Here is a 19,211-nt window from a genome sequence, read left to right on the forward strand (position 1 = left end):
TCTACTTGAAAGAATGGTTTAATGAAGACCTGGTTTTGTGGGCAAGGAAGACATGGGTTTGTACTGTTGCATTAATTTGTCTTTGGCTTTGCTACTCACTCGCTGGAGATGAAGTTTTAGCATAGAAGATAAGATGATTCTCTTTTTTTAGATTTTTTGATATTTTAATTAATAATTTAAAAATGGCATATGTCATCATTTTAATTTCAAGTCAATAATCATTAAAAAAAAATACATGCTATAAATTTTACAACTTATAGCGGAATGAATAAGAAAGACTTGTTTAACCCATTATTCAAAGTAGGAGGGCTTGATTGACTCGAAAAAAAGTAAAAAGACTCAATTGACCCGTTTTACAAAGTAGAAGGGCTTCTGTGATACTTTTCCCTTCAATAATTAAGAGTGACAAAATTTTATTAGTTTAAATTATTGAATTCGTCTTACTCTGATTAAACAAAATTTAGACATAAGTTTAATGTTTGAAGTCTGGGTCTAAATATAAAAGTTTGGACATAAGTGTAATCTCTAAAATATGGGTCTAAATATAATACTTTTGTCCAATTTAAAACCGGATCGGGGATCAAACACTTTTTTTTTTGGTCTAATTTATTTGTCCAGACCCTAACCCAAATTAAGTTATTGTCTGGTTTACTTGTCCAGATTTAAATCAAATCCGAATTTGATCAATTAAGTACGTCCTGAAATCCAATCCAGATTAAGGTTCGGATATATAAATATTTTATAAACACGTGATGTTGACCGACCGAAACCGATTCTTTTTTGCTATCCCTACCAATAATCATGATGAAGATTCAGAGACTAGAAACCGTGCTATTAAGATACATTCCTCAAAGGTCCACAAATACTCGAAGAAAGTTCACAAAATTGACCTGCAGGTTGGGCATCAGTATCATTTCTAGCTCGGAAGCAGTAGGAGATGCTCCAGATGGTCATGCAAAGATGCCTTCTGCGCAGTAACTTTACAATCTGAATGAAGATATATGCCTCTCCAATAGCCAAAAATGGAAAATGGGCCATAGCGATGCGCATTCAGGAAAGAATTCGGAGAACGTAAGCACAAATATGTGCACTAGGAGAGTCATAATACCCAGAGGTAGCAGCCGAAAGACCATCTCTCTCGATGAACTGCTCGCGCTCAGCTGTCCTGCATTGACAAACTGATCTTTACCAGAAGTCATGGAGACATTTACAGCTAATGAACCTGATACATGGAAGTGAAAACAAAAAATCAGAGGGAAATGGTACCAACTAAGAACACATGTTTTGTTAATCATTTAACTTACAGTCGTAATTAGCCCAGCCAAGACGTTGACGAGCCAGATCGTATACAAAAATTTTGTCTTTTAGAACAAGATCTACAAGTTTGAAGGAAACAACAAGAACATTAATGCCAAATATGAAGAGAATAAATAAAATGCGTGTTCATAATTGGCCTGCATGCCGCGGAATTGGTCTTCATGAGCCACATTCACTTGCCGCAGGAAATTGAAGTATAAAGAACTTCTTTGTTTGGACAGTGGAACCCTTTAGCAGATTTTTTGAACATGAAAGAAGCTAATCCAGGGTCTAACCTCCTAATATTGTTATTCCTTCCTGAGATTTCCCAAACCCCATGCACCACATTGCAGCGCCATCCTGTAACAATAAAAAATCCGTCACAGTTCATTCAATTGTAATATTTTTCACAAGAACATCTACACACATCGGTAAAATATATACGTAACTGGTAGAACAACTTACATAGGATCCACGATGTGTAAGGTACTCTTCTGGTTTTAACACCATGGATGCACCACCCGCAAAATTTAAAATGACCGGAGGAAATATGTCGGATATGCTAGATTCAGAAAAGACAGTATTTTTCAGAAAACAAGAAAAGGGAAAACGCATGATCATAAAAGCATTATTTTTCTAGAACAGCAGAAAAAGATATATATTGAGATTTGAGGGGGATGCCTCCCATGTACAGAGCAGGGAAAGGACCATATAACCACATACACGTTATGGGTGGAAAAGAGAGAGCCCTAAATCCATATCCGAGCTTCACAAGGCTTTCCATGTCTTGCGTTTCTCAGAAAGAGATATTAACCATGAGTAGTGAATCAATATTTATATGATGAAGAGGCAAAATAAACCTGGTAGGGACTAGGTAACACTGGTCTCCATTGGAAATGGTGGGAGTCGCTGACTGTGAAACAGTGCTTGTTACCTACAAATTGAATAACAAAACAGTTTTAGAAACAGATAATACCATCATCTTTGTGAAAGACAGCATTCTTATACCCCCAAATTGGGAGAACTTGCAATCCATTTATGCCACTCTTTTGTTCATCTAATTTTTGTTTTAAATAACTCCCATGCATAAAGCTCCCGCAGTGGGTGGGGCGAGGGACAGACAAGATGTATGCAGACCTTACCACCACATAATGTGTGGAGAGACTGTTTACCAGAATTGAAACTATGACCTCTAGATTGCACCCTGAAACTCTACTATTGCGCCACATGTTCCTCTAATTTACTTTTTTTTTTCTTCCTTGTTTTTTTTTTTGTCCATGAAGAAAATAATTATATTTCTCTACAGAAACCCCCATAGCTCCAATTGGGAGGGGTTAGGGAATAAAACAGCAATGATGACTAAGAACCATATCAATTGCATGGCCTAATAAGCAGTTTTTCCATGAACTTGTAATTGTTTTTTTTATAGTTAGCTCAAACTTTGAGTCTTCCAAACAGGAATTACATGGATTATTGTCCAGTTAATTAGTCCAAGCAACCATTATGCCTATCAAAGTCGCATGCAAATTGGGAAGGAAATCCAAACTTACAGCACTGACAAAAGGATCATAAGCTTCTTCCACAAGGTATGCCAATGTTGTACCAGAGTCAACAATAGTTCCCCGGTTATTTTCTGTCGCAAAAACTGCTGGGTCAATGGGAAGCAGCTGTCCATTGACAGCAATGCTCTGCAGATTTAAGTTATAATGCGGCCTGAAAGTTTTGAATTAGGAAGCTGTCAAACATAATGTACAATCACCATTCTCATTTTCCAAATGAAACCGAAGGATATCAAATGAGAAAAATTAAAAAAAAACATGTTAGTAACATAAATTCATTGAAACAAAAATTGAGATGGTGCACTAGTTTTTCATAAGAGGTAAACCCCTCCCACCCAACCCATAAAAAAATTCAAGACAATGATTGAGGCGTGATTTGAAGTAGACAAAGCCGAAATTTTAGACGTTCCCTTCATTCATGCTCTATACAATCAACAACCCCCAAGCCCCCAAACAAAAAGCTATTGGAAAGGCCACGTGGAGAATAGACTCCATAGGCCATCAACACAACTGGTCTCCCGAAAGAAAAAGATTCAATGTCAACGTTAGAACTTTTTACTCACTTCAAGCAAGCTCGTTTGCTATCCACAATCAGAAGATCTGTCTTTAATAAGATAGGGATGTTCAAGACTTCAAGTAAAGAAACTTACAATCTAAGTCACTTTATGGCTTACCTAAATATAAGTAGGTGTTTTATGTCTTGCCTAAATTATTTAGATGTAAATGGCTGAGGTGCTTCTTGGATACCCCCAAACGACCACCCAAGAGAAGGGAGAAAATAGAAAGGAAAACACTACTACCACAGATGTACAAAACTAAGATAAGTGAACTTGTGAATTTCCAAAATAAAGCATACATAATATTGATCCAGGAAAAGAAAACAGCAACCAAACAATTAGTAAATACAATAGAAAGGAATCTTTCTGCAGAGGAAGACGTACTGTGAAGGGACAAGTGGGCTATAAACAATCCCAGGCTCCAAAATCTCTCCAAGAACCAGTATACCCCCTCCATTGCCCTCTCCTTTCAAGCAATGGGAGAACACTCTTGGTGTTATTCCTCGAGATGACAATTGGGATATAACTGACAGATCCCCTGGGCCAAAACCAAAAATCCCATCAACTGCTTTATCCGTCTTAGTCAACTCTCCAGATTGATAAGTGCTACAACTGTTTCCAACACCATCACCAAAGCAATAAGCTCCAACAGAATAAAAATGAATATTAATGTGGGACTAACAAGTAACAACAACTAATGCAAAATCTGAGAAAGGGACAGTAATGGGTTAAAAGAATCACGCCCCACGTCCTGTCACATAGTTGTAGCCAAAGATAGTCCCTCAAATTTCTCGTTCAAACTTAACTTAAAGAACCAACCAAGCAAAAGTTCATCATCAATCAACCACAGAAAAAGTTGTTTGGGTTGCGAATTTACTGACAAATCTGAAAGTTTTTGGTTGGTTACAGTGAATAAGCAACGCAATCAGTACTAGTATGCTTATATTTTTCCATCAAGTTTAATTCTTAATTAAAACTAAAGTCCACTATTGCAACTATTGATGCCACCATCATCCTAATCTATAGCACCTAATTTCTTCTCTGTCCAGAGAAGAATTTGAGCAAATTACTTGATCAGGCTTCCTCCTTCCCCTTTTACCTATTTCCTCCTTTTCCAGTGAATAACCTTTTGAATCCCATATCTGTATCACAGCCATAATCCTTCAGAGTTAAAAAATAAAACTTACCCAAAAACAATGATTGAAGAAGCATTAGAAATTAAAGACTCCCCCAAAATCGCATCAAAACGAAACATATCAGAGACATAAAAACCCAATGTCCCACTTCCATCTCCATATTTAAAAGCATAACTGCACTGATTATTCTGCGAAGAGCACTCAGTTGCTGTCGTTTGAACTCCTGAAGTGCAAATTGGGTCTGAACAAGAAACCAGTCCAGCAGTTGATGAGCTGGCAGCATCAAAGACATTAAGCTGAAACTGCGAAAGACAATATAGTATAAACAATAAGAGAATTTCAGAATTTCATTTAGTTCCACGAATTCATTCAAATTTAAAATCAAATAAAGCGAGGACTAACCCCAAGTGCAGTTGATTGTGGACAATCATTGCAGGAATTGCAGTTAACCCACAATACATCACTTCCGGTATCAATCTGCACATTGAACTCTCTTGGAGGAGAGCCCAGTTTCACTTTTGTAAAGTAAAGCCTACGGAAGACCAGGAAATTGATATTTGAGATCATAGTTAATGCCTACACATAGAATACCAAGTTACAATATATACATCCATCTCAACCTAAAATAGACTGAAAGAGCACAAGAACTCTAGTTAACCAAGCCAATTTTACATGCACAAACAATCGAACTATGAAAAACTTGAGAGGGAAGGAAAAGGGCACCCAGACAGCACAAGTGCACAACACTAGTCCACAAGCAGTAAACAAAGAAAATATACAGTATGGTAAAGCCAATGATCTCACTTTCTTTCTATCCATTTTCTCTTCCTCCACTTTTTAGGCTATCAAACATAGCATAAGCAGGAAATGTGCATCAAATAATAAAAACCAGACTAGAAAAAGGAAAGAATCAGTACTATCGATCAGTAAATTCCCAACATTTTGTAAGAATATACCAATTTAAAAACAAACCCATCAATGAAAATTCATTTAGTCGCTTAAAATTAGACCAGACAAATACAATAAACGAAGAAACTTCAAATGTTAAACATTACGTGAAAACAAACCCGACACTGATTAACAAAAAAACCCACAAAAATTTCCTTAATTTCCAATTTGGAAACAAACCACCATTCAAGAACCTTAGAAAATCACAGCAAAATGTGACAAAGGTTACCCAGCTTGGAAGGGATCGGAGGAACCTTCGACGGGGAAGTCGACAATACCGCCAACAGACACTCCCTGCAAGAGTCGAGCGTGTCTAACTAAGTCTCGAGCTTTAAGTCTGTCAATGTCGACTGGGCGGTTCAAGGGGAAAGCTCTCTCCAGAGGGAGAAAGCTCGCGCAGTACACCACAGACACAGTGGCAAAACCCACAACCAGGAGAAGAAAAGTATGCAAGAATCGCATTTGGTTGGGTATTCAATTGAGTTCTTGGAGAAGGAACTAATGAGGGAGATCAAGTTGGAGATGCTTCTCACTTCTGTACATGAAGAGACCTGATAGAGAGAAGAGGCAAAGACTGACGGGGTGCTTTGAAAAGATTGAATTGAACACTCCAGGCTATGTTTCTTGATTATCAAATACTTGGCCTGAAAAGTGAAAAGTCTGGATTATACTTCAATTAACCATTACGAAAAAGACACTCCCTGAGAAAGGACCCGCTGCGCAACGGTGAAAGTGTGTGTGACTCGCGCATTTCTTGACCGGGGACAATGAAATGACGACGGAAAGTCGAAAACTGCTTTTATTTAGTACTACCACAGCGGGTAGAAGACGGTGGTGACGCACGCGGCGGTCTATGCGACTGGTCAGAAAAATACATATGTACGATCACTGTTTTTCTGTATTTTTCATCTCAGGGCCACTACTACGAAGACGCTGCATAAAATTACCGAGAAAATCTAATAACCTAGTCGTTATTTTCAAAAAAATTACAGAACTAATTGATAGCCAACCGATTAATCGGTTAAATTCATGTCAAAAAATCGAAAGGTAAAAAAAATTGATCGTAACTGACCATTTACACTTGAATTTAAATTTAACCGGTCGATCGATCAGTTATCGATGGTTATTTCGATTATCAGTTAGTTATTTCAGTCGATTCTTAAACAAATATGTAATTCAACTTTTTCAATAATCAAAACGACTTTTAACTGAATTGTTATTTTCAAAAAAAATTTATATATTTCTTTAAGAGCCAATCAATCGATTAAATTTATGTCAAAAACCAAAAAAAAATCAATGATAATCGATAGTTTACACCTGAATTTAATTGGTCGATTGGTTGGTTCTCAAAGAAATATGTATTTTTTTAAAAATAATCGATCGATTTGTTCGATTATCGGTCAATTCATAAAACATTTAAAATATAAGCCATTATAATTGTGGGATATTTTCAAAAATATGTGTTTTTCAAAAGATAATTGTAAGTATTTAATTAAAAAAATAAGTGAAGATTCTCAATCTTATATATAGTCATATTTTATTTGCAATCAGTACAATTATAACACAAAATGGATTGCACGTCATAAGTAGTGCCTATCCACGACCAGGACTCCTATCTCAAAAGTCTGCTTCCTATATATATATATATATATACATATGCATATATTCTCCTATATATACACATTTCATCTCCACCTGATTCTGGATATACAAAGAAAACAAAAATGGCAGCGAGAGTGTTAATGCTAATAGTAGCAGCAGCCTGGTTGACAAGCACCAATTTGGCTATTGCTGGTGGGGAACCGGAGTTCTTCCATGTAGGAGGCAAAGTATTGTGCCAGGACTGCAACCAGGGCTACAATGAATGGATCCATGGTTCCAAACCCATTAAAGGTATACATCATGCACCCTCTATTTATTTATTTATTTTTTGTTATCGAGGAACCACCCATAGCTGGCTGGGTGTAAAACTCGAGTCATCCAAAATAGCCTACATTAAACTAACGACGGGTAAAAATGGGTCGAATCCCATGCGGCAGATATGAAGCTCCTAATGCCCTCATAGCTGGGTGGGTGCAAATCTTGGACCACCAAAACAACCCGTACCAAACTAACAATGGGTAAGACTGAATCGAAATTCATGCGAGAGAAATGAAGATTCTAATTACCCCTCCCCGGAAGTGGGTAGGCTCACGGAACCAAGAAAACCTCATGAAAATACTCTTAGATGGTTCGAACTTCCGCCTATAACATCATCCACCTTAAACCCACATATATGACCGCATGAGCTATTGCTCTGTGGTTTACACCATGCACCCATTTGTGCATATAGACTAAATTTGTGATCTTTTTCCATTATATTGCAGGTTCTAAGGTGTCCATCACATGTATGGACAAAAGACACCGAGTAATACATTATGGAAGTGATGAGACAGACGAACAAGGCGAATATGACATTACCATAAGCAAGTACAAGAACGGCAAGGAAGTCAAGCCAGAGTTGTGTACAGTGAGGCTGGTGTCATCCCCAGATCCAGTTTGCAACATTTTCACCAACTTTGGTAGTGGAAAATCAGGGGTTAAGCTCCAGCGGCCAAGCTCGGTGTTCCGCGATTTGGTTAAATATACACTTGGTCCTTTTTATTGCACTCTTCCAATGTGTGAGAAACCTGACACTAGTGAAAACCAGGAGGGAGAAGGAAGCAACTAGTAGCAATTTGTTGAAACTCTCTTTCTTAGTTCCATTGTATTTTCTTTCCTAATTCCATTGTATTTTCTTTTCACCAGGAATTCGTAATTGGATCATTATATTATAGACACGTTTGATAGTGTGTTGTATTTTGACCTACCAAAAAAAGATGAGTTAAGTTTCAAAATTGTAGAAATATGAATTGTGTTGACAAAAGATGTTTGAACCTTAAACAAAACTACGTTGAGGTTAGATTAATAAAACTGGTAGCAGCTTCTTTTGCTACCGCAAAATGGTGAGGTGGGTTGCCAACGCGGCTACTTCTGCCTCAACTCGGTGCATTTGGCAGTTGTCTATCCCGCCTCAACTCGGGTACTTATCCCGGAGGCGTCTCGAGTTCATGCAAGGCGGCATAATTACTTCAGTGAAGCAAATAGTGGTTTGCATAAGAGAACTCCAACCATAAGGTCAGATCAGCCAAGCAGATATAGATGTGAAAGTGTTGAATCAGAAAGTAGACATTAAAACCAAAAAAAGAAATCAAAATTTACAACCAAAACAAAGGACCAGGTAATTCACACATTTAAAATTGCATCAAAACTATACGAAATTTCAGATGATGAAATAGTAATACAATCCCTTCTATATTCAGGTATACATGGACAGGACAATCAAGTGTGAATCACCCGGTCGAAGAGGTTTTAGCTGCAAGATGGACGATTGCTCGCTTGTGATAAGTGGTCCGCAGCCTCTTGAACTTCTGCACAAAACTTCCAAGATCGGTCTCTCTATCAAGGAGTTGCTGGTGCAGGGTCTCAGACTCTACTTCTGTCTGGTTCATTCCCTCTGAAAATAAGAAATGCATTGCTCACATCAGATATCAACATGAACTAAGTCCGAAACCTGGTGACTCAAATTATCATTGCCATCTACCTTGAAGCCTTTGTAGAAGGGATGCAGGGGAGTAGGCCCTCAAAATCTCTTCTTTCTGTCTTTCTAGCTCATTCAGTTTTTCCTGAGCAGTAGCCAACTCAGATGTCCGGATTATCCTACACTGTAAATGCATGAATGGAGGAAAATAAGTAGAAGGGTCATTGAGATGATATAAATGAACAACTATGTGAGCTTATATAATCCAAGAACCTCACTTGGTTCTGAAGCTCTGTAATCTGCGGTTCCTTCTCCAAGTTTTCCCCTATTGAATGTGAATTAAGAATTTAGAATTTAGAATTGGCCTGCCAGAATTAGTTCTACTAAAAAATTATCAAAACATATGACATTAAGGGAAACGTAGTAAAAGGAAGTTGAAAACTCACTGGCAAGTTGCAGAGTTTCCTTGCGAAGTTCATCTCTTATCTGAAGTCAGTTTGACAACAGTAAAACAAAAATGAGCTCCAAAACAGCATAATGGCGGTGTAATTTCATAAACAAGGAATTCCATTACAACATTAAATTGACTGATTTTTTAACTTGGTAACATGAAGCCAGCCTTGTAATGCATATATGACCCCAGAACAAAATTCAGCAGTGCTTTTATATTTGGTAGCAATCATATGGTTTCATCAAAAAACAAAAGTAGTATTGTGAATAATGTAGGCATGTGTGAATCTGTCCTGTCATTTTAACGCGCTCATATGTGGATAATGGGGCATGCCTCTATTCACACAGAGCTGGGTAACTCAATGTATGCACATATAAGGAGCTCTTCTGGCCTAGACTCCTAGTAGTGACCAGCTCCTTAGTGCATAGTTTAATTCTCCCCAGCCTCAACAAATTAAAACTAGAACCCACTATTTATCCCAAAATGTACTTTTTGAATGCATATAAAAACATCCAAGATGACGAAGACATTAGTGAAGATGTAGCTAATAGGATTAAAACGGATGGATGATGTAGAGGCGTGCATCCGAGGTTTGATGCGACCGAAAGATTCCTTTAAGGTTAAAGAAAATTTTCTATAGGTCAGTTAGACCCGCTAGGATGTATGGTTCTAAGTGTTGAGCATAGGAGATAACGTATCCAAAAAAATATATTTAACAAAAATGCGAACAATTCCATGGATGTCTGGCCACACGAGGGAATATAGGATAAGAAACGATCTTATTAGATCTAAGGTAAGAAAACTGTTTAAGATGATACGAGTGTGTACAATGTAGAGATAGAGGTACGGCAGTGAAGAGAATCGAGAGAACATGTATCAAAGAGAGTAGAACGCGAAAATGAAGACCTAAAAAGACATGGCTCGAACTAGTAAGAACGGACATGGATTTAATAGGAGTTTATGAAAGTATGATCATATGTAGAAATGAATTGCGTAAACGATTTGTTTGGGATAAATGCTCGGATGATGATGATATAAAAACCTAAGTTGATCTGAGCTACAATTTGTTAGTATGTATATATCTATGTCATAGACAAGCATGTGACATAGTGGTAGGGTTGCAAGGATGCAATCTAGAGGTAATAGCTTCAATTCTTAGAAACAATCTTTCCACATGTGACACAGTGGTAAGGTTGCAAGGGTGCAACCTATAGGTAATAGCTTCAATTCTTAGAAACAATATTTCCACATATTATTTGGAGGCAAGGTATGCATACATCATGCAGTCCAAGACACTGCTTACTACGGGAGTCTTGTGCACAGGAGTTGTATACCTTTATGGGTGTTCTAGTTCTTTCTTCCATTTATTTTAATTTGGAATGTGCTCATGCAAACAGTCATAGATAGACCATGGAAAATTATAACTATGGATTAAGAGCAGGGTCATGGGGTTAACTCCTTAGCCCAGAAAACCAAATCCCACGACATATCCAACTCCAATGGCTTGCAAAAACAGTGATAAAGGTTAGACATGTGAACAGCTCCTGCATCTTTGCAATAGAAAAAAGTGCCACAATATTGCAACAAACTGCAGAAATTGCCTAATCCTACAACAGATTTGAGCGCTTTCCTTCCAAGAAGACACCCAAAAAAAAAGTAAACACAGACACATCCAAAAGAATGCCAACCGTTGAAAATAAGTTTCTTACAGAGACTATAAAATAAAAAAGGACAAGCAATAAATGTATAGTAAAATAAATTAGAAAGTTAGGCAACTTACATTATTTTGAATTTTGACCTGGTCGAGTGACAGCAAAAAATGATGGTATGCATCTTTGTCGGACAAAAGCTTCCGTAGTTCATCAATACTGAGGAAATATTAGGAGAAAACAACAGATTGATAAAGAAGCACATATATGGTAACATGGATTTTGCAGTCAATAATCAATATAGAGGCTTTCAAGCGCTTTCTTCAAATCATAAATTTTTTTGGATAATACACCACTAAACATTGGAAATGAGTTAGGAAGCAATTTTCTTTCTAGAACCCCCTGGGTGAGTTATATTCCTAACAATGTGAAGGGTAGAGAGTAATATGTGAAATTTCAACAGAGCCTCTGTTACTTAAATTGTTCGCGAAGCTCTCACCTTTTGTCCTTCAGATGAGCAATAATTCCTGCAGCTTCGGCGGGTGAAACAGGTGATGGAGATTCAGTAGGCCTTTGCAAAGCATAACTGCTAGAAGAGCTGCTACCTGGTGTCGAAGGGCGGGAAGAATTTGGAGAGGTACCTAATGATGGAGGGTACCAAGACTGTGAAGAGACTTCTTGTGGGCGTGGTTGAGCTTGTTGCTCCTGAGAACCCCTGCAGATGAACTCAATTTAGAGGAGAGACGATGACAGAAATAAAAATATTTGAATGAATATATATGTGAATAATTCACGCTTGTATTCTGCAACAAATCATAAAATATCACTGGCATCATCAAATGCAGGAATTGGAAATTGGAGTACAATTCAAATTGCAGAGAACAAAGATTAATCAAATATGAAACATTTGCCGGTCAATGATGACTAATTTAAAGGTTTGTACCAGAAAAACGCATAAGATTCGCCCGAGACTTCAACAAACATTGCAAGGAAAAATTTAACATGGCAAAATTCAAATACCTTCAAATTTGCAAAAGAAGCACAGGCACAGCCTAGATGTTATGAACAAACAAATTAACGAAATTATAATCAGTTAAACAAGATGTAATGTTGTACTCAACATCATCGACGGAACAACAATCAATTAGTGAATTGGATATCAAAGGTCACTTCTTTCAATTCAATAACAAACAGGAAGATGGAAAAAAATCCTCGAAATATGGAACAGCTGAAAAAAGAAAGCCAAGAATCGTTTGATAACAATCGACCACAAGAAACCCCAATTACTGTTTAATAACGAAATATATTCAAAGACTGAGCGCGTGATAGCCAGAGAGAGAGAGCAATTACCAGAACTTGAACATAGCTCGGAGAAATCCTCGATCGCGAAAGTTCAACAAAATTGTCGCAAAGCGAAGCAGTCTACGATAATAAGAGGGACGAAGGAACAAAAAAACACGATCTTTCTCCCTCTAGCCGTAGCTCTCTGTTTAATTTCTCAGAAGAAATCGCGATTACGTTTCTGCCTATTTTACACTTTCTTTGCAGAGAAGGAAAATGTCCTGTAGTATACGCGGCCAGATCTGGTTCGTGGAAGGAAACACACGGTGCGAATCGTGCAGACTCAGAGACGCCGTGTCTAATACTTTACTATTGAAACGTGTCGGATAAGGCCTTTTTAGGAATTTCAGATTAGGTTTGATATGGATTTAAACTCAAGATCGTCTGACCCACCAAAGTTTACCTCAATGATTCATAAATTAGGAATTTTTTTAAATACACGGAAATGAGAGGAATGCTCGAAGTTAAGACATTTATATGATACTACACATGAGTGGCATCTAATATATCCGCTTTAATTAATGAACATAATATATTTATTTGATCGAAACATAACATGACATGAAAGCCAACATAAGTAGTTACCATCATAAGGCAATTATTACATAGATAAGTACTATTTAACCTGCCTAGTAATTAATTATAAAGCTACTTTATTATTATTCCATTCCATGATCCATCTGCTACTCATATTGTATATGGTGATGGTGTCTTCAACGAGCTTCAATGTTCACTTTGAGTCTCACAACAGAATAGTCAGAGATCAGATATTCAGAAAGAGCAAAACCATCTTCCATTTCTTGACCATGGTAAGTCAAAGTAATATCAGTGGCAGGAACAGCCCAGTGCCTCCCAATCTTTGCCTTCAAATCCTCAACCAACCCAGTCTCCTTCACCTCCATAAACAAAGTGTCATTCCTGGAGCCAGACTTGAGCATGATAGTGAAATTTGGATTTCCGGCAAGTGGTGTCATGGTAAGAATCACAGTGGCACCTGCAGTCAGATTGTAGAATTCGACAGTTTGAACGTCATCCAGCGCTTGGCCATTGAAGCTGAGAGTCTGCCTGCTAACTTTGACATCCATAACCAGTTCAATGAGTTGCTTCAGATGGAGAATTGGTGCATTCTTGGGCACACCCACCTTTCCAGTTAACTGTCCTGCTTGAATGTTCAAGGCAATGGTGGGTATGTCCTCCATGAAAATGCAGTTAAGAGAAATGTAAATTAAAAAGTTGTTCTTAATCAACTGTACTGTACTTCTTTGTGCATAAATGAATTAGTTGGTGAAGAAGTCAAGACTTTATGTGTACAAGATTCATGCCGATTTGAGGGATTTATTACATGCATGTTTCATTCTCTCTAATTGATTTCATCCTTGTGAAGGTGGAAAAATGTTCATGTCATGTTATTGCGGGAAAAAAAAAATGTTTGTCATGTTATTGTTTTAGTGAGAGTAATATCTTTGTGGCCACACATGAGCTTTGGTTCAACTTACCCGTCATCAGATGAGAAATTTAGAATTTTGCACGCGCAAGTCGTATGAGCTGAGTTTAGACCCACATCGAATGTCTAAAAAATAAAATTATACAATGTCGTTCTCGATTACTGAAAAATATTCATTGTTTACTTATTTACATACAAGGAATGGTTTCTATTAAATACAATTAATATAAGTACCTCAAGCATCCTTGTTATAAACAATTACTCCTATATCTATCCAGTTATGATAGATATCCCAATAACTGATATAATCACATACTGAAGCCCACAAAATTTATAGCTTGGTGGGCCAAGTTGTTCTAGTGACCCGACCTAAATGTTTTTCTTTGACCTAGCCGAAAAAAATATATTATCATCGATCGAAGTTTATGACAATCCCACAAGATCACTCGAACCGTCGACCTTGAAGCTAGGGCATCAATATGGTGTCGGCCGGGGAAGCTCCAATGGTCAAGTCAATCAATAGGAAGGGAAATATTTAGTAAGAGAAGTAAATGGTTTTTAGAGAGATATGTACCAAATAGTTGAGAGAGTAAATGAGAGGTTCTCCTCTATTTATAGTGCTTTTGATCACATATCGACCGTACGGAAGGACCTTGGGCTTTGATTGGGCCCGAGGGCCCAGATAAGAGCTTCCTTAGCATCATGGGCTCTAAGCCTTCTATGAATGAATAGGCTTCCACGACACTACTTGTATTGACCTTACCGTAGGCCTTCCCGTGGTTCAGGCTCGTCTTAGCCTCTGACGGGCCTAATCTTGAGAGGCCGTCAGGCCCAAGTCCTTTGAGAAAAAGGATCTTCACGGCCCAAGGTCCATTTATAGGCAACGGTTTTTGACCCATACACTTGGCTTGGCCAAGAAAGAAGCCGAGATCACCATTTCACCATGCAAGAGCGCAAGTATAGCTCCGAAACAAGTGTTGAAAACATTTCAGGTTTTGGGATTTGGAATGGCAGAGGAAGAAGAAGGATCAGATCACATTACTAATGCAGCCTTATGGTTGACAGTATTTGTATTGTCGTGTACACCGACAAGCCCTAGGAGAAAAGGGCCAGACCGCCTGACGACTATCGCATCCGAACGAGTCTCCCCTCCGTCCTCGACAGGTGCTTCTCTCACTGTGATTGATTAATTTTGTGTGATTAATTATGTATTGAGAAGATTGTACGTATCTTTACACCGAAGAGGCTGCGTAGGAGGCTCCGATTTGCTGTTTCAAGAAATGCTCCCATCAAAGTAAGTTTCTGTGTTTTATTTGTCTGCTGAAATTGGAAAGATTTGGGGGGTTTTCAACTGTGGGAAATTGTGTTTGGAAACTGAAAAGAAAATCAATTTCGGATCCATGATTAGATGCTGCAAATTCAATCGACTAGATACATTTTGGGTATTTTAATGCTGGGCGAGATCGCCTGCCACTGATGTTTTAATATTTATGTTTTCTGATTGTTCAGGTTGTGGAAAACTTTCAAAGGCAGCACAACCTAGTGTTGTTCGAAATCAGGACTCTACTGCTGCTTTCTGGGCATGAGAAGCTAGCTACCCTGGAAGAAGCCACTCTATTACAAGTAAAACTGATAAGTTCTTGTATCATACAGTTTACTGTACTTTTGTATAGGATAATCTGTTATGCTATTCGATCAAATGAAAAGTGGATACAAGTAATGAACAACTGTTATGCCATATGAAAACTCAAAAGCTACTATGAAAATAGTTTTTCTTATGTTTTAGTTAACCATTAATTTAGCCATTGAAGATGATTAGAACGAAGAATCATACCCATCTAAGGTATTTTATTATATACCCATTATTCCACCAAACACTAACCCTACTTTCCTATGTAGGTTTCGAGGGAGTCAAGCATTCACTTCCACATTCACAGCAGAGTTCTTACAAATAAGGTATGCAGACAGCATAAAGTAAATTTTAGACAATAATAAGGGATTTTCATAAGCCAATGCTAATGTGAACTTAATTTTTTTCAAAAAGGATGTTGTCTAATTTAGTTGAAAAACAGATTTAATCAACTAAATATTTGCTTTAATTAGTGCGCGTAATATCTTTATTTGATCGAACCATAGCGTATAACATGAAAGCCAACATATAAGGCAATTATTACATAGATAAGTACTCTTAAACCTAGTAATTATAAAGCTACTTTATTATTCCATGATTCATCTGCTAGTCATATTTTATATGGTGGTGATGTCTTCAACGAGCTTCAATGTTCAATTTGAATCCCACAACAGAATCCTCACAAATCATATATGCAGACAGAGCAAAACCATCTTCCATTTCTTGACCATGGTAAGTCAAACTAATATCAGTGGCAGGAACAGCCCAGTGCCTCCCAATCTTGGCCTTTAAATCCTCCACCAAGCGAGTCTCCTTCACCTTCACAGTGTAATTCTTGGAGCCTGATTTCAGCTTTATAGTGAACTTGGGATCTCCAGCAAGTGGTGTCATGGCAAAAATCACTGTGGCACCTCCAATCAGATTGTAGAATTCAACGGTTTGATTGTCGTCCAAGACTTGGCCATTGAAGTTGAGAATCTGCCTGCTAGCTTTGACACCCAATACCAATTCAATCAATTCCTTTAGATGGAGAATTGGTGCATTTTTGGCCACACCTACCTTTCCAGTCAACTGTCCTGCTTGAATGTTCAAGGCAATGGTGGGTATGTCCTCCATGAAATTGTAGTTGGAGAAATGTAATTAAGTTGTTCTTAATCAACTGTACTGTACTTTCTTTATGCAGAAATGAATTAATTATTGAAGAAATCAAGACTTTATATGTACAAGATTCATGCGAATTACAGGGATTGATTTCATGCATGTTTCATTCTCTCTAATTGAATTCATTCTTGTGAATGTGGAAAAAATGTTCATGTCATGTTATTGTGGAAAAAAAAAAAATGTTCCATGTCATGTTATTGTTTCGGCAGGAGCAATATCCTTACGGTCACACTTGGATTTTGCTCTAATTTATCATATCGTCAAGTGAAAAACTTTTTGCATGCGGATTCGACGGTCCCAGTTTATATGTTGGAAATTCGGGTCCAAGTTCAAATACAGAAATCAAGTTATTGTCCGAATTTAAACCAATATGGGTTTAGTCAATTAAGTACATCCGAAATCCAATCAGGGTTAGGATTCAGACACGTGAATACTTCCATAAGTATGTAATATTGTCTGACCTAGAATCGGTTTTTTTTACCAACCCCAATTATATGTGAGAATTTTTGTGTCTTGATATAAATTTTATGATCCATAAAATATCAAGATTGTCAACAAATTAATATCTTATAATTATTAATTATTAAATATTCATTATGTTTAAAACTAATATAATGATCTAGAGTTGCCAGCAGTCAGTGTGTTTGGTGGGTTCCAGCTGACTACTGAGAATTCCTTCTGCATATCAATTCCCTTCCTCTATAGATCGATTCTTCTGGTATCAAATAATGCACAAAGGCTTACATCTACAAACTTCTCATTGTAAGTTCCCAGAAATTGACAGGATTGCTTTAATTAGTGCTTGTAATATATTTATATTTGATCAAACCACAACATCATATGAAAGTCGAGTACTTCGCACATTGCACACCAACTATGCGCAGCAATTTTACGCATTTATTTTTCAATCATAAACGCAGCGGTTCCATAACAAATGTGTGGTCTCCGCTTTTGTTATGCTTTATTATAGTCATTGGATTTTCAAATGCGTAAAGTTGATGCACATAATTGATGCACATGCGAGAATTCTTATATGAAAGTCAACATAAGTAGTTGCCGATCATAAGGCAATTATTACATACACAAGTACTCTTAAACCTAGTAATTAACTAATTATAAAGAAGCTAGTTTCTTATTATTCCATTCCATGATCCATTTGCTAGTCATTTTTTATATGGTGATGGTGTCTTCATCGAGCTTCAATGTGCCTGTTTGATAAAGGTTATTTTGGAGCTTATGAGCTTCGAAATAAACTATGTCAAACAACCCACATAAGCTAGTTTATAAGCTTTAATAAACTCCAAAAAAAAAAAGTTTCAAATTGAAGTTTATTTTGGAGATTATATTTGTTTTTTTCCTTTTTTTATTAAGATAATATTATGAAAAAAATTTAATTTATCTTTTAAATTAAATTTAAATAGAAATTTTTAGAGTTTATAAATTAACTTATACTATAAAATTTCGTCAAACACCTAACAACTTATAAGTTAATTTATTTTTTTATAACTTATAAGCTAGCTTATTTTGATAGCAGATAAGCTCTGCGAAACGGAGCCAAAGTTCAATTTGAATCCCACAGTAGAATCCTCAGAAACCAGATATGCAGACAGTGGAAAACCATCTTCCATTTCTTCACCATTGCGAGTCATGAGAGTAACGTCAGTGGCAGGAACAGCCCAGAGCCTTCCAATCTTGGCCTTCAAATCCTCAACCAACCAAGTCTCCTTCACACTCACAAGGTGATACCTGGAGCCAGACTCTAGCATGATAAGGAAATTGGGATCTCCGGCAAGTGGTGTCATGGCAAGCATCACTGTGGCTTCTGCAGTCAGATTGTAGAATTCGACAGTTTGATTGTCGTCCAAGACTTGGCCATTGAAGCTGAGAGTCTGCCTGCTAGCTTTGACATGCATAACCAATTCAATCAGTCCCTTCAGATGGAGAATTGTTGCATTCTTCGACACATGAGTCACCTTTCTGGTCAACTGTCCTGCCTGAATGTTCAAGGTAATGGCGAGTATGTCGGCCATGAATATGCAGTTAGAGAAATGTAATTGAGTTGTTTGTTCTTAATCAACTGTAGTGTGCACAAATGAATTAGTTATTGAAGGAGTCAGGACTTTATGTGTACAAGATTCATGCAGATTAGAGGGAGGGGTTGATTAAATGCGTGTTTGGTTCTCTGTAATTCATTCATTCCTGTGAAGGTGGAAGATATGTTCATGTCATGTTATTGTTATTTACATACAAGGAATGGTTTCTGTTAGGGTTATATGAAAATAATCGAATAACCATAACTGATCGACAACCGAATCGATCCTCGATTATTTTCAATAAAATGTATATATATTTTAATAAAATCAACCGATAATCATAAGAACCAAAATAACCGTCAGTAACCGACCGTCAATGTAGTTAAATTTATATAAAAAAAAACCGATTGTATACCCTTCTAGTTTCTGAATTGGCAATAGCCCATA

The 19,211-nt window shown here is 37.2% G+C and overlaps 5 protein-coding genes across 6 annotated transcripts; 1 reads left to right on the top strand and 4 right to left on the bottom strand.

Annotated features, from left to right (window-relative positions):
- Window positions 1–817: 817 nt before the first annotated feature.
- On the bottom strand, window positions 818–6,404 carry LOC119998853 (aspartic proteinase 39-like). Of its 2 annotated transcripts, none has more exons than XM_038846318.1 (10): window positions 5,726–6,404; window positions 4,951–5,080; window positions 4,600–4,850; window positions 3,797–4,024; window positions 2,847–3,009; window positions 2,157–2,230; window positions 1,762–1,858; window positions 1,593–1,656; window positions 1,305–1,376; window positions 818–1,222 (listed from the first exon to the last, which is right to left on the bottom strand). In XM_038846318.1, exons 1-10 carry the CDS (start codon window positions 5,956–5,958, stop codon window positions 981–983), a joined length of 1,554 nt encoding a protein of 517 aa, XP_038702246.1. In that variant the 5' UTR covers window positions 5,959–6,404; the 3' UTR covers window positions 818–980. The 2 variants fall into 2 exon arrangements, with proteins under 2 accessions (XP_038702246.1, XP_038702247.1); XM_038846319.1 differs by having other exon boundaries at window positions 4,951–5,124; window positions 5,726–5,861.
- A 793-nt stretch (window positions 6,405–7,197) lies between these two features.
- LOC119998855 (pistil-specific extensin-like protein) lies at window positions 7,198–8,516 on the top strand. The gene is made up of 2 exons (XM_038846321.1): window positions 7,198–7,389; window positions 7,863–8,516. Exons 1-2 carry the CDS (start codon window positions 7,221–7,223, stop codon window positions 8,204–8,206), a joined length of 513 nt encoding a protein of 170 aa, XP_038702249.1. The 5' UTR covers window positions 7,198–7,220; the 3' UTR covers window positions 8,207–8,516.
- Window positions 8,517–8,706: 190 nt separating this feature from the next.
- LOC119998854 (vacuolar protein-sorting-associated protein 37 homolog 1-like) lies at window positions 8,707–12,772 on the bottom strand. The gene is made up of 7 exons (XM_038846320.1): window positions 12,506–12,772; window positions 11,655–11,870; window positions 11,287–11,374; window positions 9,502–9,541; window positions 9,334–9,380; window positions 9,119–9,239; window positions 8,707–9,031 (listed from the first exon to the last, which is right to left on the bottom strand). Exons 1-7 carry the CDS (start codon window positions 12,517–12,519, stop codon window positions 8,868–8,870), a joined length of 690 nt encoding a protein of 229 aa, XP_038702248.1. The 5' UTR covers window positions 12,520–12,772; the 3' UTR covers window positions 8,707–8,867.
- A 3,434-nt stretch (window positions 12,773–16,206) lies between these two features.
- On the bottom strand, window positions 16,207–16,686 carry LOC119998628 (polyubiquitin 12-like). The gene has a single exon (XM_038845966.1). The coding sequence runs from the start codon at window positions 16,684–16,686 to the stop codon at window positions 16,207–16,209; it is 480 nt and encodes a 159-aa protein (XP_038701894.1).
- Window positions 16,687–18,245: 1,559 nt separating this feature from the next.
- On the bottom strand, window positions 18,246–18,761 carry LOC119998629. The gene has a single exon (XM_038845967.1). The coding sequence runs from the start codon at window positions 18,759–18,761 to the stop codon at window positions 18,246–18,248; it is 516 nt and encodes a 171-aa protein (XP_038701895.1).
- Window positions 18,762–19,211: the final 450 nt, after the last annotated feature.

This window comes from Tripterygium wilfordii, chromosome 5 (genome assembly GCF_013401445.1).
Source record: "Tripterygium wilfordii isolate XIE 37 chromosome 5, ASM1340144v1, whole genome shotgun sequence".
NCBI classification, from domain to species: domain Eukaryota; kingdom Viridiplantae; phylum Streptophyta; class Magnoliopsida; order Celastrales; family Celastraceae; genus Tripterygium; species Tripterygium wilfordii.

What these genes read in the sequence shown, in the direction of transcription:
- LOC119998853 (XM_038846318.1), bottom strand. Translation starts at nt 5,958, where the DNA reads ATGCGATTCTTGCATACTTTTCTTCTCCTGGTTGTGGGTTTTGCCACT. An exon ending in TCCGATCCCTTCCAAGCTGG is followed by an intron (nt 5,081 to 5,725) that starts GTAACCTTTGTC and finishes GGTCTTCCGTAG; the next exon opens with GCTTTACTTTACAAAAGTGA. An exon ending in CACAATCAACTGCACTTGGG is followed by an intron (nt 4,851 to 4,950) that starts GTTAGTCCTCGC and finishes TGTCTTTCGCAG; the next exon opens with TTTCAGCTTAATGTCTTTGA.
- LOC119998855 (XM_038846321.1), top strand. Translation starts at nt 7,221, where the DNA reads ATGGCAGCGAGAGTGTTAATGCTAATAGTAGCAGCAGCCTGGTTGACA. An exon ending in TGGTTCCAAACCCATTAAAG is followed by an intron (nt 7,390 to 7,862) that starts GTATACATCATG and finishes ATTATATTGCAG; the next exon opens with GTTCTAAGGTGTCCATCACA.
- LOC119998854 (XM_038846320.1), bottom strand. An exon ending in GGAAACTCTGCAACTTGCCA is followed by an intron (nt 9,381 to 9,501) that starts GTGAGTTTTCAA and finishes CACATTCAATAG; the next exon opens with GGGAAAACTTGGAGAAGGAA. An exon ending in TTACAGAGCTTCAGAACCAA is followed by an intron (nt 9,240 to 9,333) that starts GTGAGGTTCTTG and finishes ATGCATTTACAG; the next exon opens with TGTAGGATAATCCGGACATC.
- LOC119998628 (XM_038845966.1), bottom strand. Translation starts at nt 16,686, where the DNA reads ATGGAGGACATACCCACCATTGCCTTGAACATTCAAGCAGGACAGTTG.
- LOC119998629 (XM_038845967.1), bottom strand. Translation starts at nt 18,761, where the DNA reads ATGGCCGACATACTCGCCATTACCTTGAACATTCAGGCAGGACAGTTG.